This window comes from Gorilla gorilla, chromosome 12 (assembly GCF_029281585.2).
Source record: "Gorilla gorilla gorilla isolate KB3781 chromosome 12, NHGRI_mGorGor1-v2.1_pri, whole genome shotgun sequence".
NCBI classification, from domain to species: domain Eukaryota; kingdom Metazoa; phylum Chordata; class Mammalia; order Primates; family Hominidae; genus Gorilla; species Gorilla gorilla.
In genome coordinates this window covers 95,007,377-95,035,257 of record NC_073236.2, presented here as the reverse complement: position 1 = coordinate 95,035,257, position 27,881 = coordinate 95,007,377, and the positions used below count along the sequence as shown (strand labels likewise).

The 27,881-nt window shown below is 37.9% G+C and overlaps 1 protein-coding gene across 4 annotated transcripts in view; it reads left to right on the top strand.

The window, feature by feature from the left end:
- Positions 1-27,881, top strand: part of CAMKMT (calmodulin-lysine N-methyltransferase) — a 412,109-nt gene that overhangs the window by 358,659 nt on the left and 25,569 nt on the right. For 2 of the 4 annotated variants that reach the window (XM_055377815.2, XM_019021122.4), the window contains exon 8: positions 24,468-24,542. The exons of the other annotated variants lie outside the window; for them this stretch is intronic. In XM_055377815.2, coding sequence (XP_055233790.1) covers positions 24,468-24,542 — 75 coding nt within the window. The remainder of the gene's footprint in view (positions 1-24,467; positions 24,543-27,881) is intronic. 4 annotated transcript variants of the gene reach the window in all.

Sequence of the window (27,881 nt, the reverse complement as noted above, 5' to 3'; positions counted from 1 at the left end):
GGTTACCCAGGCCCCCTCACTTGCCTCCGACAGATATGATCTCTCCATCTCTAGTCTTTGCCATTCTTGTTTCTCTCCTCTTCTCCATCTAAATCCTTCCTTCTAGGATGGCTCCACTGCCATTTTCCCCTTGCCTTCTCAGCCTACCCTAATCTTTTTAATTTCTGCTGCCCTTAGAATAGTACCACAGTTCAACATGGCATAGTCTCTTTTTGTTCAAAGCATATTGGCTTTGTTTGCATGTTCACTGGTTTATCTACTTGTTGACAAATATTTTGACCACCTTTTGTTTGCCAAGTCCTATTCTAGATGCTAGAGATGGAGTGGTAAACAAGATGGAAAAGGCCGTGCCTTCCTGGAGTTTATGTCCTAGGGAGGGAAACAAATCATTTTCTTGAAGGCAAGAATTCTGCTTAATATGTTTTTGTACTCCCTGAAGCAATTAGTACACTTTATCCTTGGTATATGAAAGCTTTTAAAATTGGTATTTAGAGAACATTTTGAAAGACATGAATCCATAAGACTTATGGAACCAAACCATTTTTAGTAGAGGAAAGTCAAGCTCTAGAGAATCAGACATCCGTTTCTACATCAGATAGCTGACTTTCATTTCAGTGTTGGCCTCTTCTCAGGCATGCGCATGTAGTGTCTGTAGACAAACTGACAGTGTGAGTAGGCATTTATCTGTTCTTTGTCAGGTTGAAGAGGAAGGTTAGTAGAAGGTAACTGAGATAAGGAAGCTGAAGGCTCTCTTTAAGAAATTTTCTGATAAAATATACCTGTTAGTGAGTTTTGCTAGAATTATAGTAACAGAATCCTGAAGACCGCTGAGAATTCTAGAGATGCCACACTCCTGTTTCCTTCTGTTGCTATCTTGGCTATGACAAAATGAAATTATCATGTGTACTTTCTGTTACTAACATAACACTGTTGATTTGCTTAACAGGTTTATAGATGGGCTCATATCCCTACTATTTAGTGTTTTGCACTGAAGACACCAACTCCCATAAGAACGTTAGCCGGTTCAGCTATTTTTGATAGAGTTATCCTTTTTGTATTAAAATGAGCCAGACTTTAAAATAGGAGGATGCTGTATTTTTAGGGACCCTCTTAAACTACAGTCAATTAAAAATTAAGGCCTTTTATTTTAGAATAACATTGTATTGATTCTTTGGATTTGCCCACTTCTACTTTTTACCAAGGTCAAAATCTCACTACCAAAAATAGGCCAGGTGCTGTATTGATAGCTAGGTATGCAAGTCAGACTACTGTATTCTCTGTGAAAATGTCTTCGGGTTTTAAGAGAGAAATCCTTCTCCCTTCACAGAATTTTATATCGCAGAAGTTACATATCAATAAAAATATTTTTATTTTCAAAGGAGTTCTTCACTTAAAAATAGAGCCATCTTAAAAAATTTTTTTAGAGAATGGCCACATGATAAATCATTGTTAAACAATCATTTATTTTTTACCTTAATAATGGACATTAGTTTGTTTTCAATATTTTGTTATTATAAACTGCTGCAGTGAGACACATCTTTACATAAATTATACATTTGCAAGTGTGTCTACACAACAAATTTTCAGAAGTGGATTGTGTCTATTTGTACAACCCTACCAAACTGCATAATTTTTGTCACTATAACTTTGTAATATATTTTCATATTTCATATTTACTAAGACTTGACGTTTTAAAAACTGGGAGTCTTTCTATGCAAAAACAGGTGTTCTCTTTTTAAGTTTTTAAAGGTGTTTCACTAGCATTTTTATTTCTCTTAAGTTTATTTTTAGAAATTTTTTGTTGGTCTTACAAATAGGGTTTTTTCTTCGATTATATTTTCTACTTCCACTATGTTTTACTATGGGGTTTGATATAGTAAACGTTTAGTCACCTCAGTGGGTTATTGTTTTGAATATTTTGCAGGTTTATCCTCTTGAGTTTTCCAAACAAACAATCACATCATCTACAGATGATGACAATTGTAACTTCTTTCTAATTCTCATACCTCCTTTTTCTCTCTTGTATAATTTTATTGGATAAAAATTTCCACCATGATTATTAAATAATAGGCATCTTTGAGTCTGACTTTGTTGGGAATCTACTAATTTTTCACCATTAAGTATGCATTAGCTTTTGAGTTGAGATATATATGATATTTTTTATCTTCTTAAAATTTCTTAAGAGATGTTATCACAAGTAAATATGGAACTTTAGCAGATATCTTTTCAGCATCTATGGAGATGTTCAAATTGCTTTCCCTATTTTATTTGTAACTATGACAAATCATATCAAAAGGTTTCCTAATATTGAAACATCCCTGCATTTCTAGTAGTTACTTGTTCACAGTGTCTTAATTTTTCTTTTAATATGCTTCTGTGTTCTAATAACAAATTATCTGAGATTTTTGAAAATTACAACTTTATTGAGATATAATTCACTTACTATACAAGTCACCCACTGAAAGCATATATAATTAAATGGCTTTTAGTGTATTCACAGAGTTGTGCGAGCATCACAATCATTTTAGAGTATTTTCATCACCCCCAAAAGAAAGCTCATACTTGGCCAGATGTGCTGGTTCACACCTATAATCCCAGCACTTTGGGGTGCCGAGGTGGGAGAGTTGCTTGAGCCCAGGAGTTTGAAATCAGCCTGGGAGTTTGAAATCAGCCTGGGAGTTTGAAATCAGCCTGGGCAACATAGTGAAACCCCATCTATTGAAAAGAAAAGAAGAGGAGAGGAGAGGGGAGGGGAGGGGAGGGAAGGGGAGGCCCTCATACTCATGCCCTTTCCTCACTCCTCCCTCCTCCCTTCCAGGGCTAGGCAACCACTAATCTATGTTCTGTTGCTATGCCTTTGCTTATTCTGGACATTTCACATAAATGGAAGTGTATAATATGTGGTCTTTCACATCTGGAATCTATTGCTTAAAATAGCGTTTTTAAGGTTATTCATGTGTAGCATATATCAGGGCATTTGTCATTTTTGGTACTATTCCATTGTATGGATAGACCACACTTTATCCACTCATCAGCTGATGGACATTTGAGATGTTTCCTTTTTCTTTTTTCTTTTTTTTTTTCTGTTCTGGATAATGCTGCTATGAACATCTGTGTACACATTTTTGTGACAAGTTTCATTTCTCTTGGGTTTATATGGTCACATGGTAACTATATTTAACCTTTTGAGGACCTGCCAGACTGTTTTTCAAAGTGGCTGAACCACTTTAAATTTTCTACCAAAAAGTATATGATGTTTTCTGAGCTGCTTGCATAGATATTCATCAGTAAAATTGGTCCAGAATTTTCTTTATTGTGCAATCTTTGTCTGATTTTAAATAGCACTGATATAATAGCTATTTAAAAGAATTTGGAAGTTTTTCTTATCTTTTGAACCACCTCTTAGTGGGTTGCCCTACACTGCTACCATAATTCTAGATCAGAACAATTTTTACCCCATTATTTTGTATGTGATATTTGGAGATACAGTGGCAAGAAAGAACAAAATTACATTAAAAAATGCACTGCACTTGAAAGTATGTAAGTTTGAAACATTAAAAAAAGGAAGAAAAATAAATGAAAACACCAAAAAGCAATAAATAATTTTGTGATTTCATCTGAGATGGTATATAATTGTACTTTCTAGTCCGTTCATTCTAATATTTTGTTGTCACTTTGTTTTGTTACTATGTAAGTTAATCAGCTGTCATAGGATCAGAGATACTTGAAACGGAAAATATAATTAGTAAAATAATTAGTACCTTTCATTTCAAGGTCTTGAAACCCTTTGTAGTCCTCTTTAACCAGTGCAGAATATACTGGTCCCCAGCATGAGGGGGGTCTGAATGTTAGGAAAATATTCCTCTTTTGGACTCTGAAAGAAGTTCATTTCTGCTAAATTCCAAACAAAAACACAGAGCTGGGATCAGTTTTAAAGTCAGTCCAGAAAAATGTAAGTGATAAGCTGGAACAACAGTTCTCAACCTTTGTTCTCAGAATCATTTGTAGAGCTTGTTATGACACATTCTTGATCCCCACACCCTGAGAGACTGAGGCGGGCCTGGGGTTTTGCATTCTAACAGGTAACTCTGACGCCTGGTCTGGAGCCCTCATGTGGGGACCACCAAACTAGAGTTCTCGCTGAGAGCTTCTCATTCAATTCTGCAGTGTTCCATTGCTTTAAAATTGTTCAAATTTTCTTGCCGGGAGTTGTAGCTCATGCCTGTAGTCCCAGCACTTTGGGAGGCCAGGGTGGGTGGATCACGAAGTTGGGAGTTCGAGACCTGCGTGGCCAACATGGTGAAACCCCACCTCTACTAAAAACAGAAAAATTAGCCAGGCGTGTCGGCAGGCACCTGTAATCCCAGCTACTTGGGAGGCTGAGGCAGGAGAATTGCTTGAACCTGGGAGGCAGAGGTTGCAGTGAGCGGAGATCACACCACTGCACTCTAGCCCAGGAGACAGAGCAAGACTCCGTCTCAAAATAAATAAATAAATAAATAAATAAATAAATAAATAAATAAATAAATAAAATAAAGTTGTTCAGATTTCCATTCATTGAAGCCACTTCCATCCACTGTATTTTCTTGCTTATTTTGTAGATGTTATGCACTTACAAGAAAGGAAAGGACCTGACTTACAGTCAGCTCTCATTTGTCTGGAATTAATTAATCTTGTAGGTCTTCTGAGGTAAACATTTCATTGAGACCTAATTTTACTTCCCCCTCGCCTTTCTCCCAGCCTTATTCCTAGTCCAGAAATGTAAAATAATTTTGTTTCATGATAAAATCAATCAAGTTGATCAGATAATCTGTTTCAAGGAATTTACATATGTGAAATCCTGTTTTGGTTAATCTGTGATGTTGCTTCCTTCTCTGAGATAAGGGAAGTGTTCTTAATCAAGTCTGTCTTTAGGGGAACTGTCACTTCTCTGGAATGGCACTTTCTTTAAATGCTTGGGACTAAAAAGCCTAGGCCTGTGGCTAAAGAATGTTCTAGCCAGGTGCAGTGGCGTGTGCCTGTAGTCCCAGCTACTAGGGACACTGAGGCAGGAGGATTGCTTGAGGCCAGGAATTCAAAGCTGTAGTGTGTCATCATCCTGCCTGTGAATAGCCACAGTACTCCAGCCTGGGCAACACGGCAAGATCCCCTCTCTTAAAAATTTTTTGAAAAGAATATTCTAAATGTAAATTCATACAGGTAGAGATCTTCTGAAACAAGCTTTTCAAAGTGGTTCATGACCCATCATCACCTGTAGTGCTAATTTTAAAAACAGGTTTCCAGACATCACATAAACCTTGCTGAAGCAAACTCCATAGAGTTGAGGTTCATTTGAACAACCCGACATTTGAACAATCTGACAGTTGAATCACCTTCTCAGGTGATTCTAATATATCTGAAGCACAGAGCGTGCTTCGAGAAGCCCATTTTATATCCCTGGATTGTTGCTCAGATGAGTAAACTGAAAGCGTGAGAGTGAATCCATGGATAGCCTCTGTTTGTCATTAGAAGAGGCATTTTTTTACTCTCATGTGAGAGCTTTACTCCCCACGTTGGACTCTGAATTTCTATGGTATCATCTTAGTGAAGATGTGACCTCAGTGGAAAGGGGAAAGTTGTATAGATAAGAAAGTAATTCTGATTCGTTTCTTGTCTACATCACAGCTTTTAGTTGTTGGGATTCAACAAGAAGCACATATCGGAGGTGGACAGGCCTGAGGGGATAGTCCAACCACAGTTCTCAACCAGAAGTGGACTGTGTGTCCACCTCTGCACTGTTTGTAATCATATGGGACATTTTTGTTTTATTGTCACAACAGCTAAGTGCTATTATAGTACTGGGAAGAGCAGCAACTGTAAATATTCTGCAATGCAAGGGACAGTTCACCACAATGAAGAATTGTCCTGTTCCTCAAGACTGTCCCAGCTGAGAAATATTAGTTCCAGACTAGATGAGAAATGGAGATCCAAAAATATTGCCTGGATCTCTTTTATAGCATTGTCTTGCTTTCTGGACGTGTGTGTGTGTGTGTGTGTGTGTGTGTGTGTGTGTGTGTACCTGTATGCATGTGAGTGCTATATCGGTCTTACATACATTCTTCTTTAAATAAGGGCATGGAATTGATTTTTCTAATGAATAAAAGTTTTTTGCCTAAAATATTTTACTAAGTTGCTATTCTAGTCCAACTTGTATTATTCAGTTCAGTGCAATGAAATATAATTTAGTGTCTGCTATGTGTAAGGTACTATGATGGGCTTTTTATGGGTTATAAAGATTAAGGTGAGGTTTCTGCCTTTAGTAAGCTCAAGATGTCCAGACAAGAGATGGACATTTCCCCAGCTACCAAGTTACAAGACAGAGTCTGCTCTAATTGAGTTAACCATGCTATGTGAGTATAAAGAGATCTGCCAATTCAAGGTGGAAGGATCTGAGAAAGCTTCATGAAGGAGGTGGACCTTGAGCTGTGATCTAGCAAATTAAAGATAACGAAAGGAAAGAAGTTGAAGTGGGCATTCCTGGTATAAAAGGCAGGGAGGAAATAAGACGTAGAAGTAGAAAAGATGTGTCCAGGCAGATGTAGCTATTTGTGATAAATAGAGAGAGGCTAGAGGCAGAAAGACCAGTTAAGAAATCATCACACTGGGGTGAAAGGGGAGATGAATGAGACAGAGCACATGAAGGGACTTCTAAGGTTCCAAGAGAAGTTCTATTTCTTTTTTTTTTTTTCAACTTTTATTTAAGATACAAGGAGTACATGTGCAGATTTGTTAGATGGGAATATTGCATGATGCTGAGATTTGGAGTACAGATCCCATCACCCAGGTAGTGAGCATAGTATCTGATAGGTAGTTTTTTAAACCTGCCCCCCACCTTCTAGTAGTCCGCTGTGTCTATTGTTCACACATATTTATATCCATGTGTGCTCAATGTTTAGCTCCCGCTTATAAGTGAGAATACGTGGTATTTGGTTTCCTGTGCCTTTTTGGTAGAATGATTTGTTTTCTTTGGGGTATACACCCAGTAATGGGATTGCTGGGTCAAATGGTTGCTCTGTTTTAAGTTCTTTGAGAAATTTTCAGACAGCTTTCCATGGTGGTTGGACTAATTTACATTCCTATCAACAGTGTGTAAGCGTTCCCTTTTCTCCACAGCCTCGCCGGCATCTATTGTATCTTGACCTTTTATAGCCATTCTGACTGGTGTGAGGTGGTATCTCATTGTGGTTTTGATTTGCATTCTCTGGTAATTAGTGATGCTGGCATTTTTTATATGTTTGTTGGCCACTTGGTGTATCTTCTTTTGAGAAGTGTCTGTTCACGTCCTTTGCCCTTTTTAAATGAGGTTATTGTTTTTTGCTTATTAAGTTCCCTAGAGATTCTAGATATTATGCCTTTGTTGGATGCATAGTTTACAAATATGTTCTCCCATTCTGTGTATTGTCCATTTACCCTGTTGGTAGTTTCTTTTGATATACAGAAGCTCTTTCGTGTAATCAGGTCACACGTGTCTATTTTTGTTTTTGTTGCAGTTGCTGTTGGAGACTTAGCCAAAAATTATTTGCCAAGGCCAATGTCAAGAGAGTATTTCCTAGGTTGTCTTCCAGGATTTTTGTAGTTTGAGGTCTTACTTTTAAAACCGTAATCCATTTTGATTTAATTTTTGTATATGGCGATAGGTAGGGGTCCAATTTTATTCCTCTGCATATGGTTAGCCAGTTATCTCAGCACCATTTATTGAACAGGGTGTCCTTTCCCCCTTGCTTGTTTTTGTCAGCTTTGTTGAAGATCAGATGGTTGTAAGTGTGCGGCTTTATTTCTGAGCTTTCTATTCTGTTCCATTGGTCTATGTGTCTATTTTTATACCAGTACCAAGCTGTTTTGGTGACTGTGGCTTTATAGTATAGCTTGAAGTCAATAGTGTGGTGCCTCTGGCTTTGTTCTTTTTTGCTCAGGATTGTTTTGGCTATTTGGACTCTTTTTTGGTTCCATATGAATTTTAAAATAACCTTTTTCTAATTCTGCGAAGAATGACATTGGTAGTTTGATAGGAATGGCCTTGAACCTGTAAATTGCTTTGGGCAGTATGGCCATTTTTACAACATTGATTCTTCTAATCCATGAGCCTGGAATGTTTTTCCATTTATTTGTGTTGTCTTTGATTTCTTTCAGCAGTGTTTTATAGTTCTCCTTGCAGAGATCTTTTACCTCCTTGGTTAGCTGTATTCCTAGGTATTTCATTTTCTTTGTGGCTAATATAAGTGGGATTGTGTTCCTGATTTCACTCTCAGCCTGGACATTGTGTAAAGAAATGCTACTGATTGTTGCACATTGATTTTGTATCCTGAAACTTTACTAAAGTCATTTATCAATTCTAGGAGCCTTTTGGCAGAGTCTTTAGGATTTTCTAAGTATAGAATCATATCAACAGCAAAGAGAGATAGTTTGACTTTTTATTTGGATACCTTTTATTTCTTTCTCTTTGCTAATTGTTCTGCCTAGGACTTCTAGTACTATATTGAATAGGAGTGGTGAGACTGGGAATCCTCGTCTTGTTCCAGTTCTCAAGGGAAATGGTTTGAGCCTTTGCCCATTCAGGATGATGTTGGCTGTGGGTTTGTCATAGATGGCTCTTATTATTTTGAGGTATGTTCCTTCTATGCTTAGTCTGTTGAGGTTTTTTATCATGAAGGGATGTTGGAGTTTATCAGAAACTTTTTCTGCATCTATTGAGATGGTCATATGGTTTTTGCTTTTGATTCTGTTTATGTGGTGAACCACATTTATTGATTTACATATGCTTGTTTGTTTTTAGAGACAGGGTTTTACTCTTTCACCCAAGCTGGAGTGCAGTGGTGTGACCATGGCTCACAGCAGCCTCAACCTCCCGGGGTCAAGCAATCCTCCTTCCTCAGCCTCCCAAGTAGATGGGACTATAGGTGTGTGCCACCACACCAGGGTATTTTTATTTTTATTTTTTGTAGAGACAGGGTCTAATTTTGCTGCCCAGCCTGGTCTTGAACTCATGGACTCAAGAAATCCTCCTGCCTCGGCCTCCCAAAGTGCTGGGATTACAGGCGTGATCCAGTGCACCTGGCAGTTTTGTGTATGTTGCGCCAGCCTTGCATCCCAGGAATAAAGCCTACTTGATCATGGGGTATTAACTTTTTGATCTGCTGCTAGATTCAATTTGCTAGTATTTTGTTGAGGATTTCTGTATCTGTGGTCATGAGGGATATTGGTCTGAAGTTTCCTTTTATCATTGTGTCTTTGCCAGAGATTGGTATCAGGCTGATGCTGGCTTCATAGAATGAGTTAGGGAGGAGCCCCTCCTCCTCAATTTTTTGGAATAGTTTCAGTAGGATTGGTGTCAGTTCTTCTTCATATGTCTGGCAGAATTCAGCTGTGAATCCATCTGGTCCAGGGCTTTTTTTTGTTGTAGGTTATTACTGACTTAATTTCAGAAGTTGATGTTGGTCTATGGAAGGTTTCCATCTCTTCCTGATTCGATCTTGGGAGACTGTGTGCTTCCAGGAATGTATCCATTTCCTTAGATTTTCTAATTTGTATGCATAGAGTTGTTCATAGTAGTCTCTGAGGATCTTTTATATTTCTGTGGCATCAGTTGTAATGTCACCTTTGTTGTTTCTGATTGTGCTTATTTGTATCTTTTATTTCTTTTTCTTTGTTAAGATAGCTAGGGGGTCTATCCTTTTTTTTTTTTTTTGAGAACAAACTCTTGGTTTCATTGATCTTTTGTATGGATTTTCTATTTCTTAATCTGGGTGGTGGTTAGAAGGGTGTTTGCCTGATCATAGTTAAGGCATGTATTTATTCCGTGTGGTTTACTGTGTCTTATTTCACAATACAATATGTCTTTTTTTTTTTTTTTTTTTTAAAAGCCATTTCAGTAGTACCAGAGAGAGAAAAAGAGGGAGCCCCAGCCTGAATGAGAGTGGAAAATGGTGAGCAAATACGGGGTCATTCCAGAGAAGTGACTGTATGCAGAATGTAAAATAGAGGCAGAGTAAGAGCCATTTGGAAATTTACATTTGAGGTGGCAGTAGAACAGATATGTGACAGTAACTACAAGAGGTTAGAAATAAAAGTTCAGATCTCAGAAAAATATTGTGCTAAAAGATTTGGAGATCAAAATCAAGTGATCAGAACATAACTACGGGAATTGGAAAGTCAGAAGAGAAGATGGCCAAGGACAGAATCTTAGAAAATGTCTGCGTGTCAGGAGTAGTAAAAAGAGCCAGAAAGAGATACTAAGAAGGGACTGGAGAGCAAGGCTGATGGCTCAGGGTGGTACGGTATAATACCACTTCTTAATGGAAGAAGTCCAAGAAAGCATTTCAAGGAGAGTGTGGTTGGCTGCTGCAGATTACTGAAGGTAGGTCAGGCAGATTGCAAAGTAGTTCAGTGACTGTTGGAAGAAAAGTCATATCATCAGGGCAGGTGAAGCAATGGGAGTGTCCACTCCCATAAGAATGTTGGTGGCAAAGGGAGAGAAATTGTGTGTGTGCTAAGGGGAAGCTGAGGTGGAAGAGTTGAGCATGTGATCAGGCAAGCCACTACAGCCAAGAAAGAAGAAAGAAGAAAGAAGTGGAGACAAGAAAGGCAGATATTTGATGAGGCAAAGATCTAGATCAGGGCTTCTCAAAGTGTGGCCCCCTGGCCAGCACCATCAGCATCAGTTGTATACTTGTTGGAAATACATATTCCAAGGCCCCACCTCAGACCTACTGAATCGGAAACTCTGGAGTTGAAGCTCAGGAATCTGTATTTCAACAGACTGTTTAAGAATTATGATGTATGCCGAAGTTTGAAAACCACTAGGGAAGAGGAAGGGGTGGCTTTATCCAGCACACAGATGGAGAAGTTCTCCTTAATGAGAAGAGTGACCCTACTTCCTTTTAGACAAGAGGAAAGGAGAAAAAGAAGAAGAGGAGAAAGACGGTATCAGATAGATAGCCTCAGGCTTTCTGTAAGGTCACCTGCTGAGAACAAAGACTTGGGATATTTGGGGAGCTTAAAGCGTGAGTGTGTTCATTCCAGCCTCCAAACCCTGGCCTCTTCTTTAGGCTTTGTCTGATATGTCCTCTTGCTTCTTCATTCCCCATCCAGATCCTGTGTGTAAGATCACATGCAGTTCCACCTTCTTCAGGATACCTTCCCCAACTTGTCCAGTCCACAGTGATTACTCCCTTGGTAGTACCTTACTTACATAGGGCCATCTGTAATTCTTTTGTTTCATTTGAATGTCTTGTCTTCCGACTATGACTGTATGTTCCTTTTGACGATTATGATTTTGCTACTTGAGGAACATGTCCTCATTGCACTGCTGCTCACAGCATCCACTGAGGTCTCAATAACATTTATAGACAGACGACTCCCAAATTAGGAAGTCAACAGATCAATATCCCCTTTCATTCTGAGTTTTCAATTCCAGATTTAGATGGTGTCCTTTTCTCTAAGTGTTTAAAACACTTTCTTAGAGAGGCTTCTATGATATGGAAGTTTAAAACTCTATAAAAGATAAGGAAAAGTGGAGGAGAAAGTGGCAAATAGGAAATCATTTGAAAGAACAGAAGTGATTCACTGGTTTGGGTAAACACTGTAAATGACTTGAACACTGTAAACACTGTAAATGGCCCTCTACAAGAGTGAGCTGTGCCAACATAGACTTTGAGAAGTGACGTAAAAGAAACTGTGGGAAAGGATACTGGAATCCTCTGTAAAGAATGCCTATAATCGCCATACAAAGAACATGGCTGCCTTCCCTACTGCTGGTAAGATAGCTTGTTTTCGAAGTTCGTTACATTTAGCAAGCATGATCAAGAATTCTATCAGTGCACTACTTTCACAAATACACAAGAAACTACCTTTTTAACAGCAGAGTTTAAAACCAAGACGCAGCCGGGCACAGTGGCCCACGCCTGTAATCCCAGCACTTTGGGAGGCTGAAGCGGGTGGATCACTTGAGGCCAGAAGTTTGAGACCAGCCTGGCCAACATGGCGAAACCCCGTCTCTACTAAAAGTACAAAAATTAGCTGGGCATGGTAGCACATGCCTGTAATTCCAGCTACTAGGGAGGCTGAGGCAGGAGAATTGCTTGAACCCAGGGGCAGAGGTTGCAGTGAGCTGAGATTGCGCCACTGCACTCCACCCTGGGTGACAGATCAAGACTCTGTCTCAGAAAACAAACAAACAAACAAACAAACAAAAAATAGGACTCACTCCCCTACAGCCAGGAGTCTGAAAATATAAAGGTAAACAAAGAAATACTAAACATGAGAATATGAGAAAATAAATTCTTTAAATCTCTATAGGGAGAGTTATCTGTGATCACTGCAATGAAATACAAATTAGGGTGAACCCATTTGACATTAGGTTTTATTACAAACTTGAAACAGAGACTCTCTGTTTGAAAAATTCTTTCAGTGTGAGTTTTGCATCACAAGGTAAAAATCCTATCAGAAATTGACTTGGTTTTGTTTTTCAGATTGAAACCCCAAACTCAAAGCCAGAATGAAAGGACATAAGTTAGTACAAGAATAAGGGAAGGGAAACTAATATTTCTTGAGCACCTATAATGTGGTTTCATTTACTCCATCTCTTTCAATTCTTAATGAGTCCTGTGATGCAACTCTTACTGTCTCTTTTTTACAGATGAGGGCAATGATACTCAGCATCTCTCATCTTCACTGGCTTGCGTTTGAACTCAGAGCTATCTAGCTACAAAGCCCATGCATTCTTTCTGCTATACTATACCTGTTAAACTTCATAGGTTTGGCATGTCCATAGCTGTTATGATTTTTCTTTATTTTTAAAATTAGAGACAGGATCTTACCTTGTCATCCAGGCTGGAGTACAGTGGCAAGATCATAGCTCACTGTAACCTCAAATTCCTGGACTCAAGTGATCCTCCTGTCTCAGACTCCTGAGTAGCTAGGACAACAGGTACATACCACCACAACTGGCTAATTTTTTATTTTTTTTGTAGAGACAGGGGTCTCACTATGTTGCTTAGGCTGGTCTCAAACTCTTGGCCTCAAGCAATCCTCCCACCTTGGCCTTTCAAAGTGCTGGGATTACAGGCATGAGCCATAGTGCCCAGCCAAGATTTTTCTAAAACATGGAGAATTCTATAATGATTATTGATTTTGTAATATTTCTGCTTACAAAATTGTATTTCACTTTGTAATGAATTTTGAATGGAAATAAGATTTTAATATTGTGATGAAATAAAATGGAGAGAATATAGATTTTACTTTGGTGTCAGTGTAATTATAAGCAACATGTTGACATGATTTGATGTCTGGTAGAACCATCCTTTACATGTCTTCACACATGAATGTTATGCTTTAGATGGTAAAACTTATCTAGGTAAGGGTCTTACTTATATGTGTCTTGCTCTTTTTCAGAAAGCATTTTCTGTTCAGTTTGTTTAAAAAACAGTTTTGTAGCTGGGACTATAGGCACATGTCACCATGCCCAGCTTGGAGTTCTAATTTGAATTTCCCTAGGGACTAATGATGTTGAATATATTTTCATGTACTTACTTGCCATTCACGTATCTTCTCTGGTCAAGTGTCTGTTCAAATGCTTTGCCCGTTTTTTAAAAAATTGGGTTGCTTGTTTTTCTTATCATTGACATACTCTGGGAGTTCTTTATATATTCTGGATATAAGCTGCATATCAGATACTATATATGATTTGCCATTTTCTTCCAGCCTGTAGCTCGTCTTCATTCTCCTCACAGGATCTTTCAAAGTGCAAATGTTTTTAATTTTAATAAAGTCTGATTTACCAATTTGTTCTTTTAAGGATCAAGACTCTTGTGTGTGTCTAAGAAATCTTTACCTAACTCAAGGTTACAAAGATTTTCTCCTGCATTTTCATCTACAAGTTTTATAGTTTTGGGTTTTACATTTAGATTTATGATTCATTTTGCATCAATATTTGCGTATGGTGTGAGATATAGATTGAAGTTCTGTTTTTAAAAAATGGAGACTCAATTGTTAAAACATCATTTCATCCTTTGCTCACCAGATTGCCTCCATTTACTTAGGTCTTATTTAATTTCTCTCATCCATTGTCAGAATTATCTTTAAGTGTTTCATATTTTTATGCTATTATAAACAGAATGGTTTTTTAATGCTGTTGTAAACAGTATAAAATTGGAAATTCCAACTTCCAATTATTTGTCGATTTTATGAAGAAATACAACTGATTCTTGTACATTGATCTTGTATCCCACAATCCTACTAAAGTCACTTATTAGTTCTAGAAGCTTATTTTTGTATATCTCTTTATACAGAAAGGGACTGTAATCTCCAGTGCAGTGTTGAAGAATGAAAGAAAACATACTTTTCTTATGCCTGATGTTAGGAAGAAAGCATCAGGTCTTTCACCATTAAGTATGATGTTAACTGTAGGTTTTTCATAGTTGACCTTTTTCAGGCCAAAGAATTTCCTTTCTATTTTTAGGTTGCTGAAAGTTTTTAGCAGGAACAGACATTAATCTTTGTCAGAACATTTTCTGCCTTTATTGAGATGATCATATGTTTTTTCTTTTTTGGCTTGCTAATATAGTAGATTATATTGATCAATTTTCAAATGTTAAACCAACCTTCTTATATTCTTAAGATAAGCCCCACTTGATCATGATGCATTGCCGTATGTATGTTCATATGTATATTATGGACAACTTTGGATATGTTGTATTAATATTGCATAAATATTATCCTCTTAATATTTATGGACTCTGTATTGATGGCACCTCTCATATTCATGATATTGGTGATTTATATCTTCTCCCTTTTTTCCTGATAAGTCAGGCTAGAGGTTTATCAATTTTATTGATCTCAAAGAATCAGTGTTTGGTTTCATTGATTTTTCTCTATTATTTTTCTGTTTTCCTTTTTATTCACTTCTGCTCTAATCTTTATTACTTCTTTTTTTTCTGGTTAAGTTTAACTTACTCTTCTTTTTCTTGAATATTTAGCTAGAAACTGAGTTCACTAATTGAGACCTTTCTTTCCTAATATAGGCATTTAGTGCTATTAATTTCCTCTAAGTACTTCATTTGTGGCATCCCATAAATTTTGATGTGTTGTATTTTCATTCAGTGCAACATAATTGTCAGTTTATGTTTTTATTTATTCTTTGGACCCCAGGTTATTTAGAAGTATATTATTTATTTTCCAAATATTTGAGAATTTTACAGAGATTATTGATTTCTAATTTAATTCAATAGTGGTCAGGAAACATTCTTTTTTTTTATTTTTTTTTTGAGACAGGGTCTCACTGTGACGCCCAGGCTGGAGTGCAATGGTGCAATCTCAGCTCACTGCAACCTCCGCCTCCTGGGTTCAAGCTATTCTCCTGCTCCAGCCTCCTGAGTGGCTGGGAGTACAGGCATGCACCACCATGCCAGGCTAATTTTTGTATTTTTAGTATAGATGGTGTTTCACCATATTGGCCAGGCTGGTCTCAACTTCTGACCTCAAGTGATCCACCCCCCTCAGCCTCCCAAAGTGCTGGATTACAGGCATGAGCCACCATGCCCAGCCAGGGAACGTATTTTTTGTATGACTAGAATCATTTTAAATTTATTGAGACTTACACTATGACCCAGAATAGGTATATATTGGTAAATGGTCTATTTGAAAAGAACATCTGTTCTGCTATTGTTGAGTGTATTCTATAAATATCAATTAAGTCAAGTTATTGATAGTGTTGTTTAAGTCATCTGTAGCTTTGCTTATTTTCTGTCTACTTGTTCCATCAATTACTGAGAGGGGAGTATTGAAATCTCTGACAATAATTTGGTTTCGTCTGTGTTTTTTTGTAGTTTTACTTCTATCCATTTCAGCTTCATAAATTTGAAGCTCTGTTATTCAGTGCGTGAATATTTAGAATTGTTATGTCTGCTTCTTGACCCTTTAACATTGTAAAGTGATCTTCCTTATTCCTAGTACATTCTTTGCTCTGAAATCTACTATGTCTGATATGAATATAGACACTCCAGCTTTCTTTTGACTAGTGTTGCTTGGTATATCTTTGTCCATCTTTTTACTTTTAACCTAGTTGTGTCTGTATATTTAAAATGCATTTATTGTAAGCCACATGTACTTCGGTCTAGCTGTTTTGTCCAGTCTGACACACTCTGCCTTTTAATTGGAGTGTTCAGACCATTTTTGTTTAGTACAATTACTGATGGGGTTAGATTTAAATCTGTCATTTTACTATTTGTTTTGTGTTTCATCTATTCTTTCTTCCCCCTTTCATCTTGTTCTGCTTGCTTTTGGATTAAATGAGTTTATTTTCTTATTCTATTTCATCTCCTTTGTTGGCTTATTAGCTGTTACTCTTTGTTTTTTATTTTAGTGGTTGCTTTAGATTTTATAGTATGTATCTTTAACTTATCACAGACTATCCTCAAATGATATACCATTTCATGTATATTATTAAAATCTATGGCTGGGCATGGTGGCTCATGCCTATAATCCCAGCATTTTGGGAGGCCAAAGTGGGCGGATCACTTAAGGCCAAGAGTTTGAAACCAGCCTGGCCATCATGATGAAACCCCATCTCTACTGAAAAAAAAAAACAAAAACAAAAATTAGCTAGGCGTGGTGGTTGGTGCCTGTAATTCCAGCTACTGGGGAGGCTGAGACAGGAGAATAGCTTCAACCTGGGAGGCGGAGGCTGCAGTGAGCTGAGATCATGCTACTGTACTCGAGCCTGCTCTGTCTCAAACAAAACAAAACAAAACAAAACCTTACAGTAGTATACTGCCATTTGTCCCCTGCCAGTCTTTATGCTACTATTGTCCTACTTTTTATCTATACATATATTATCACCCCACAATACTTGCTTGTTTAACCAATTATATTTAAAGAGGTTTAAGTAATAAGAAACAGTCATATATATATTTACCTATATAGTTAGTATTTCTGATTCCTTCATGTACATTTCCATCTGATATCATTTTTCTTCTGCCTTAAGGATTTCCTTTAACATTTCTTGCAGCATAGGTCTGCTGGTGATTAATTCCTTCAGTTTTTTGTATGTCTGAAAACATCTGTTTCACCTTGTTTTGAAATATATTTTCACTGGCTATACAATTCTAGGTTGACAGTTGTTTTTTATTCCTTTCAGTACTTTAAAGATGCTGCTCCACTGTCTTCTAACTTGCATATTCTTCACAAAAAAAATATGCTGTCATCCTTATCTTTGTTTTTATATAAAACATCTTTTTCCTCTGGGTGCCTTTCAGATTTTCTCTTTATCACTACTTTTAGGCAATTCGATTATTATTATGTGCCTGCTAGTTTTCTTCATGTTTCTTGTGTTTGGGCTTGTTGAAATTTCTTGCTGAGTTAACAGTTTTCATTAAATTAGGACATTTTTCAGCCATTATTTCTTCAAATATTTTTTCTGTTATCTCCTTTCTCCTATTTTTTGAGAAGTCCAGTTTCACATGTATTGACCACTTAAAATTGTCCCACAGCTCACTCTTTATTTTATTCCTTTTTTTCTCCATATATTTCATTTTGGATAGTTTCTATCACTATGTTTTCAAGTTCACTAGTCTTCTCTTTTGCGGTGTCTAATCTGCTGTTAATCTTATCCAATGTATTGTTCTTCTCAGGCATTGTAGTTTTCATCTCTAGAAGTTTGATTTGGGGCTTTAAAAGGTATCTCCCATGTCTCTACTTGATTCTTAGAATATATTAAAGACCATTATGATAACTATTGTAATGCCCGTGTCTGCTAATTCTGACATCTCTGTCAGTTTTCGATTGAGTTCAGTTGTTTGATTTGTCTTGTCATTATGGTTTCTATTTTTTCAATTTTTTATATGTCTGGCCATCTTGGATTGTATACCAGGTATTTTGAATTTTACTTTGTTGGGATCTGAATGTTTTTATATTTCTGTAAATGTTTTTGAGATTTTGTGTTTGTTTGTTTTAGAGACAGAGTCTCACTCAGTCATGCAGGCTGGAGTGGAGTGGCACAATCACAGCTTACTACAGCTTCAACTTCCCGAGCTCAAGTGGTCCTCCCTTCTCAGCCCCCCAGGTAGCTGGGACCACAAGCATGCACCACCATGCTCATCTAATTTTTGTATTTTTTGTAGAGATGGGATCTTGCCATGTTGCCCATGCTGTTTTTGAACGCCTGACCTCAAGCAGTCCTCCCACCTTGACCGCCCAAAGTGTGTTTTTGAGTTTTGTTCTGGGATACAGTTAAATTACTTCGAAATAGTTTGATATGTTTGGGTCTTGCTTTTAAGATTTGTTAGGCAGAACCAGAGCAGCATTTAGTCTAGGGCTAATTATTCCCTACTATTGAGACAAGAGCCTTCTGAGGACTCTATACAATGCTTGTAAATTATGAGGTTTTCTAATCTGGCTGGTGGAACATGCACTATTCCTGGCCCTGTGTGAGCACTGACCTACTCCCCTTCAATTTTTTGACATGATCTTTCCCCAACTTCAAATAGTTTTCTCACATACATGCGTGATCAGTCATCCACAGAATATTCTAGGGGGACCATCCACAGATCTCCAGAGTTCTCTCTCTCTCTCTTTCTCTCTCTCTCTCTCTCTCCAGTGCTCTCCTATTCAGTATTTTATCCTGGGAACTCTGAAGTTTCTTAGACTCTCAGTTCCATCTTCTTTTTTTTTTCTTTTTTTTTTTTTCTTGAGGTGGAGTCTCGCTCTGTTACCCAGGCTGGAGTGCAGTGGTGTGATCTAAGCTCGCTACAACCTCTGCCTCCCAGGTTCCAGCGATTCTCCTGCCTCAGCCTCCCAAGTAGCTGGGATTACAGGTGCCCACCATCGTGCCCAGCTAATTTTTGTATTTTTAGTAGAGACGGGGTTTCACCATCTTGGCTATCCCAGTCTCAAACTCCTGACCTCATGATCCACCCGCCTCAGCCTCCCAAAGTGCTGGGATTACAGGCATGAGCCACCATGCCTGGCCCCATCTTCTTAACTCAGGCAGTCCACCTGCTTCTTTCTCATTTCCTCCGTCTATGCTATGGCCTGGAAACTCTCAAGGCAGTAAGCTGGGGTAAAGGTAGGGCTCATTTCATTTATTTCTGTCTTCTTAAGGATTACTATCCTGTGTTGCTGATGTTCAGTGTCTTGAAAACTATTGTTTTATATGTTTTGTGTAGGTTTTTTGTTGTTGTTTTAGACAAAAAGCTAAATGAGGGCCTTGTTACGCCATCTTTGCTGGAAGCAGAAATCTTTAGAAAGCATTTTAAGTGGACTTCACATCTAGCTAATCCACACATTCTATTCAAAGAGCAATTTAACAATAGAAACCTCTATTTCTTGAGGGCCTTCTGCGTGCCGGCACTGTGCTAGGTACATTCACACACAATTCATCCATATGGCATATTTATTGAACAGCTATTAGGTGCTAGGGACTATTCTAGACATTGGAAATACATCACTGTACAAAACAGATTTTAAAAATCTATATCCCTGTGGTGCTTATATTCTAGTGGGGAAAGAGAGAAGAAACAAAATAAATAATTTAGTTATATAGCACATTAAAGGGTAATAGCTGCTACAGAAAAATAAAGAGCAAGATAAGGGGGTTTTAGAAGTGCTGGACTGAAAATAAATGATTGCAGTTTTAAAGAGGATGGTCAGGGGAGGCCTCCCTGAGAAGGTAAGACATATACACAAAGACCTGAAGGAGGTGACAGAGTGAGCTGTAGCTATAGAGATATCTGGAGGAAGAGCATTTTGGCTGCTCCAGCAGCCAGTATTAAGACATTAAGACCCTAGAACAGAACCATGCTAGTGTATTCAGGAAAGCATAAGGAGGCCAGTGTTACTAGAGCAAAGAGGCCAAGGAGGAGAGTAATAGTAGATGAGGACAGAGTGGTAACCAGGCCCAATTGTGTAAGGGTTTTCAGGTCATTGTAAAGACTTTGGCTTTTGCTCTGAGTGAAGAGAGAAAAGGCTCATGATCTGACACATGTTTTAAAAGAATCACTCTGGCTGCTCTCTTGAGCAGAGATTGTTGGATGACAGATGGAAGCAGGGAGACCAATTAGGGGGCTATGAAATAATTCAGATGAGAGATGATAGTAGTTTAGACTGGGGAGAGCAGTAGAGATAGAGAGAAGTGGTTAGATTTTGATATATTTCAAAGGTAGAATGACCTGCACTTGTGGCATATTCAATGTGGACTGTAAAAGAAAGAGTCAAAGATATATTCAAGGTCTTTGGCCTGAGCAACTGGAAAGATGGAATTACCAATAACGAGATTTTAAAAAGACTGAATGAAGTGAGTTTTAGGGAAAATGATTGGGAATTCAAATTTGGACATGTTAGGTTTGAGATGTCTAGTAGATACCCAAGTGGAAATATTAAAATAGGAAGTTGGATATATGAATCTAGAGTTCATGGGAGAGGTTCAGGCTGATAGGTCAAGTAAGATAAAGACTAAGAACTGACCTAAATTTAGCAATGTGGAGATCTTTGGTGAGTTTGACAGCAGCATTTTTGGTGGAACGGTGGGGACAAAAGCCTGGCTGGAGTGAATTTTAAGAGAATGAGAGGAGAGGAATTGGCAACAGAGTGTCAAACAATTTTCTCAAAGAGTTTTGCTGCAAAGGAGGAATAGAGAAATGGTGCAATAACTGTCAGGAGAGGATATTTTACAAAGGGGGAAATAACTCCATGTTTGAATACTGATGGAAATAATCCAGAGAGAGAAAAGAGCTGATATAGGAAAGAGAAGGGAAATTGCTAGAGCACGTCCTAGAATAGATCAAAGGGGATGGATCTAGGTGCCATAAGAGAAGGTACTGGCTGTAGATAGGAGTATAGATAGTTCATCTATGGTAATGGGCAGGAAGGCAGAATGTGTAGATGCAGATGCTATTAGGAGCATAAGTGTGGTGGTAGGAGTTTATGGAAGTTCTTAACTGATTGCTGCATTTTTTTTTTTTTTGAGAAAGGGTCTCATTTTTGTCACCCAGGCTGGAGTGCAGTGGCTAGATCATGGCTCACTGCAGCCTTGACTTCCTGGGCTCAGATGATCCTCCCACCTTAGCCTCCGGAGTGGCTGAGACCACAGGTGTGTGCCACCACACCCAGCTAATTTTTTGTATTTTTAGCAGCGAGGGGGTATCGCCATGTTGCCCAGGCTAGTCTCGAGCTCCTGGGCTTAAGCAATCCACCCGCTTCGGTCTCCCAAAGTGCTAGGATTACAGGCATGAGCCACCGTGCCCGGCTTGATTGCTGCAATTTTGACAGTAAAGCAAGAAGCAGGGTCATCAGCTGAAAGTGAGGAGGAGGGGAATAGTGTCAGAATTTTGAAGAGAGAGTAGAAAGTGCAAAATAATGACCTAGGATAGTGGGAAACTAAATGGACAAAGGAAATGTAAGTATAACTGCCAGATGTCATTAAGAGTCCACCGGAGGTTCATAGTCACGAATTTAAAGCAAAGCCAGTGAGGATGCTTGTGTGCTGTCTCTAGCCACATTCAGGTGCACAGGTGCAGTCATGGACCAGGCAGAGAGCTGGATTTAACAAATACGAGGAAGTAAGAGAGGGACAAGGAAGTTGAGGGTGTATGCAAGGGAGTAATTACAATGAAAAGTCATGAAATTTAAGCTAAGCAAGAAAGAAAGATAAATATTAGGGAAGTGGGATAGTGACATGGTGATAAGATCAGTGTGGGCCAGTGGGACTGAAGAGTACCTTCTAGAAAGAATGAGCTGTGAAAGATAGGAGGGGTTGGTCAGAGATTGGCTAGAGTTGCAGTAACTGGTAAAGATAGGTTTGGAGGAGTGCCACTCAATGAGTAGGCCATGGACTGGTGCCAGTCTGTGAACTGTGTGTTACTGATCTGCAAGGAGATAAGTTCAGAAATTGAAAATAAATGTTTAGAAACACTGCTGCGACATCCAAGCATATGATCAGTGGACTTGTATTTGGAATGCCTTTGTGTTTTTAATCTCATTTTTCTGACTATATTTTACAAAAGTATTGGTCTGCAACAGATTAGATACACACAAAGTCTGGTCCTCCCCCACAGTGGAAGCACATGCTCTCACGAGCATGCATGGGAGTGTATCTCCAAAGGTGGAGGACAAGGTCACTGGAAGAGAGGAGTGAACAGTGAATTCACCATCATCTCTAGTCTTCCAAGATAGCAGGCTGCCTGACTGCACAGCTCCAGGAAGCACCATTCTCATTGTATGTTACATGAACAGTACAACTCCAGGTACTGTATGAATGGTGCTCTTAGAATGTTTAAGGAGATAGCTAGTGTTATCCCCATCTTACAGATCAGAAAACAAGCTCAGTAAGGTTAAGTAATTGCCCAAACTCATACAGCTACTAAGGGGAGGAGCCAAGATTTGAACCTAGGTCTGTCTGCTGTGCTAAAGCTGAACTCTGTCCACAATACCACTCTCTCTCTCTGTCACATGCATGTAGCACAGCCATAAGCCTCATGAGAACTGGGGAAAAATACCTTTTGGGAATGTGTTATGGTCCATGTGACCAAGCCAGGCATTTCAATTTATTTTAGAGTCACGACTCATTACAGCTGCTGTGGGAATCCATACCCAGTCGCTGCTTAGACCCCTATCTCTCCAGTTTGTCTTTGTTGAGCCAAGGGGCTGAAGCACCTCAGGAATACAGCATCCACTATCACCACAGGATTTCCTGCAGTCTGTTCTTGTGCTTTAGTAATTGCATATGTATTAAAAGCAAATTCTAAAGAGACATTTATGGAATGGTAAGATTATGAGTAATTTTAATACTTTAATCTTTTTTTTCAAAATTCATATGATGGATAGATACATTACTTTTCTGATCAGAGAATATCTAGTATAGATATATACTTTAAACCATCTTGCTCATTGTTCAAGTCTTAGACTCTAAAACTCAGGGCTGTGATGAGGGCTGGGCAGGCCCCATCTCTCACTGAGCCTGAGTCCCAGATACACTGGGAGCCTCAGCATTTCCAGAAAAGTTGGTGTTTGTTGCTTCCTGCTCTCCCCAGGTGCATGGAGTTTCTGAGAAATCCATAAACAAAGTAAGCATTGATTTCTTAGGATTTCCTAATTTCCTTCATTTCTTGCCTATCCAGTAGGCCTCAGCAAGTACAGCAACACTAAAGTTAATTTGTAAAGCTTATCTGGGTGTTACTGGACTTGTGAACCCTGAGGTAACCCACTGCTTCTGGAAAGCCCTCCCATGCTCCAAGTCTGTATATTCACCCAATGCGTAGGATACAGCATAGGAATTGGGGGTTTCTGTGTCCATATGGCCCATCAAGCTGCCCCTGTGAAGGCATGGTCTATGGCACAGCACAGGACCTGACACACAGTGAGGAGTGGCTCAGTAGGAACGAGTTGGGCAAGTCAATGAACAACTGCTGCCCAGCCTGTGTAGGTATTTTTGTGGTGATGTCTTTAATCTTTTCTACCTTGAGAAATTTACTGGCATTAATATATATTAATGTATTGTATATGAAAAGAACTTTTGGGCTGACTAGTATAAGACTTATTATTATATTCAGACACATGACTTTTCACCTAGGGAAGATATAGAAGAAATGAATCCACCAAAATAAGCAAATATAACTGGGCAGGGTAGGACATGTTCAATCCGGTTAGGTCTAAAGAATCAAAATAGAAAATAGGAACAGAATTTTACTTTGAAAAATAGTACTGTAAATCACAGTTTTGGTGCTGTGGTAAGACGAATCATTAAAATACTTGAATATGGTAAAATGCTAATCATCACAGTTATTAATTGAGAGTAACTAAAAACCTCTGGTTGGCCTCATAAGCATTACTAAAGTTTTCAAATGCATGTTACTAATTATTGTTATTAATGTGAAGTTTTAAACCTGATCCCCTTTGGGAGACTAAGTGTCAGTGTGGGTGAATTTTTCACTATGCCTAAAAACCAAGAACTACCAAATGAAATTTGACTCTTCTTTTCTTCCATCTTACCAAATTGCTCATTTCATCAATATGAAAAGCAACTGATATGCCAGGCAGTATAGATATAAGCTGTCTCACATCATTTATTTTTATAAATTTGTATTCCAGTCAAATGTGGAATACTTTGGTTTCAGTATGTACCTTATTGATGTTAAGGGTCTAGAATCATTATAATGACTGCGGTAAAGATAAGATATTTTTCTCTAGTTTGTCTACAAAAACCTATAAAAACTAGCAAAAAAGGTTAACTATTTTATTTAAGTAGAGAATTCTTCTTCTAGATTTGAATACTAAATAAAACACAGAAGACAGTTACATCCTATTTTTTATTATACCTTTTGAAATAATTTGTATATACCTTTTAAATAATTTCAAGTGCCACAAAAAATAATGTTAATAGCTCAAAATCAAAATTAAAAAAAACCCCTATGTATAATTTTTAAAATCTTTTTCTCCTCAAGCGTTTTACGATGGGATAATGAGACAGATGTCTCTCAACTGGAAGGACATTTTGACATTGTTATGTGTGCTGACTGGTAAGTACATAAAAATCACAAAACTCCTGTTAGAAAAAAATAGCTTTGCTGGAGTAATTGGGCTGTGTTGCTTCGCTGACGGCTAAGCAAAGTCAACAAATGAAGCACAAAGCCACCTTAACCTCAACAAATTAATATTCATCTCCATGTGACAGTTATAAGGTAGTCTTCTATCACACAGTAACTTCTACCACATTATTTCCCAAAGATTGATTTTGAGAAGCATTTCCATTTTCTGGAATTGCCTCTGTTTCATGCTTGACGTATCAGTAAATGGACGACTTAGGCAAATTGCAAATAATTATGGCTCGGAGAGGAATAGTCTGGAGAAAAAGGAGTTTATCAACACAAACAGCTCAATTAGCTTACTTCTTAGGAGAGATCTGACTATTGATATAAGGGAAAATATATGTGTGTGTGTACACACACATACTCTCTAGCAAATAAACATATCTGTGGAATATCTTTGGGGAAATAGCTTTTCTTAAAATATATGTTTGCTATCTAATGTTTTCAGTGTATTCAATTATAATATTTAATTATACCTAAAACAAAAATTATAAAATTACATTTTATTCTTATGCAAATAATAACATGACAATCTCTGTCAGGTGCCTGCCTTTTAAAAATAATTTACATTCGGTATTTTGCCCTCTATTTTAGCCCAATCTACTTATTTGTTAATGAAAGTCTGATCGTAAGTTACAGGATAAATATGCATCAGACCTTAATAATTATTTCAACTAATCTTATGTATTTCTTCATGCAATTTGAATAATAATTATTTCAGCTTATGGGAAACATTGACAATTCACAAGTATTTTCCCTGTTAAGAGTAAGATCTTGTTTGGGGTTTTATCATGATGTTTATTAGGACACTTTAGATTTGAAAACACATTAAGTTCAGATTCTGAAGAAGTTCTGTTATATTGATAAGGCCAATCATAAGATCCAGAACTCAGGGAAGACTTTCCCTAGAGGAGAGTTGAATGAAATTTTCAGGAAGTGGGTTTTGTTATTATTATTATTTTAATAAGATTTTCAATGGATAACTTTTCTACAAAAGTCATTGGAATTAGGTTTGCTTTTTTTCTTCGGAAAAAAAAATACTTCTCCATGAAAAATAAATATTTTGTCTATTCTTAGCTGAGAGTTTCTAGTTTTTCATAGCCCTTTTAGTCTTTTTGCACCCAATTTCAGAAAATCTTGTTCCAAAAATGGGAGAAACCTGGATTTCTGACTAATCAATGATAATGTGCCTCAATGCTGCAGCCCTCATCTAATCAAAAATAAGGAGCTAAAACCTCACTGTGTGATTCGAGCAAGTAATTTAGTAAATGCCTTTCCTCACCAAATATGAGAAAGAATCCTCCAGGTTTCATCGCACAGATGAAGATAATGCTGGCAGGATTAGATCAGATTAAGCATGAAAGTCAGATCAGAGAGCAGCGGCAAGAGGGAAGGGGCAGCATCTTCCTGAAGCTTTAGACAAGGGTCACACGTGGATGGGCTCTGATTATATGGGGAAGGCAGGTCTGGCCAAGAGATTTAGAGTTAAATTTGTCCCTTACACAAATATCAAAACAGCCTGGCTTTGTCATACCTTGTGTTATGGACACTCTCACCATGTCATCCTATTTGTACCAGAGGGAAAAGCAGAGGAAGTAAGATTTAAGCTCTTTTCTGATTAATGTTCTCAGGTTAAAAATAGCCACACAACATGTTTGGAAAACATTCTTTTTTCCCTAGCCGACAACAGGGTCACATACACTGATATACATAATGCATATTCAATTTAAGACTTACATTACACACACATAACATAATATTATATGTATACACACACACATAGATACACATCTGGTAGCTGTGTGAGAATTTATGGCTTCAAATGAACTAAATACACCAAGCTTCATTTTATAAATGGCTTTTCCATGCATGAATTGTTTTTTTTTTTCCCCTGGGTGTTGTAAATGCCAGACTGTCAGCCTGTTTATACTTTCCCATTTGTAAATGTGAAACATTAAGCTACTCTCACTGCGATGCTGATAGTATTTCCAAAAGAAATGCTTTGGTAATGGTCTCTGTTCATATTCGCGGGGATGGGTAAGCTGCTTAGAAACTTAGAAAGTACAGTAATATTTCTAATATGCACATTGTACATGTAGCAGTGAAGCACAGGATTCCACGAGTTCTTTATGTCCTGTTGGTGTGGTGTTTCTCTGTAAGAGTTATTGCATGGATGCTGCTTCTAGGGGCAGGCAGGCAGGCAGGCAAACTGTGCTACATATTTTTAAGAATGTCCCTGGGAAGGAAAAGAAAGCTCTCTTTAGACACTACCTCCAAGACGAAACCTGAAATCCTCAGTGTCAGGAAGAGGTGCCACACATAAATAGATCACATTAAGTCTCACACCATCCTTTAGTCATTGTCAGCAATGAGATCTGGATTAGGCCACAGGAATATGAAGCAAAAGTCGGAGTTCAAATATTAGGTACATGGATTAAAATCTTATTGAAGCATTTCCAGCAAGGATGGCATTGTCTGATTCCCTGAATAGCTAACCAGTGGTACTGCTTGATCCCATTTACATGAAAACAAGCTCTATTCACAAACCTATTCCAAACCCACATTGTGGTTCAAGTAAAATGCACATGATTACAACAAACGGTGATATGTTTATGTTCTTAAATCATTCATATATTCAGATATTTACATTCAAACATTCAAAAACCTGTAGGCAGTGGGGGAAATAACTTATTTCCCAGAAGAGACAGTCTGTTAGTTCACAACTAAATTTAGTAGCTCAACTAGATTATAAAATAAAGAGGCAAACTGTGAAAGCTAGTCATTATTTCACCATTCAGCATTTTTGACAATGAAAAATAGTTTCATGGTTCAACAGTTCCTAAGTAACTTGTAAAATGTCAACTTTGAAATAAACAGAAGGAAAAATTGAGGTGCAGCCATACCTGCAAAAGGATGCTATTGACAAACATCAAAATATTAGAATATTTAACCACAGGTGTAGAAAAAAACCTGCCTATTAAGTTCCTCAGTTGACTTGTTTAATGTTGAGTTTAATATAAGGATTCCTTTCTGCTGGAATGCAGTCCAGCCTGGTCCTTGCTGAGTTAGAATAGTGAGTGATTGTTAATTTTAAGCCTGCCTTTCCAGACTCCTGTTCAATCACAATATAATCTAAGGGTCTGGAAGTAAGATGTTTTTTATCCAATGAACGCTTTCATTCAGTGTTTGATGGCCCCCCAGTTTATTGTAGCTCTGCAAAAATAGAAATGACTCTGTGCATTTGAATTCTTAAAAGGCTTAGAAAGCATA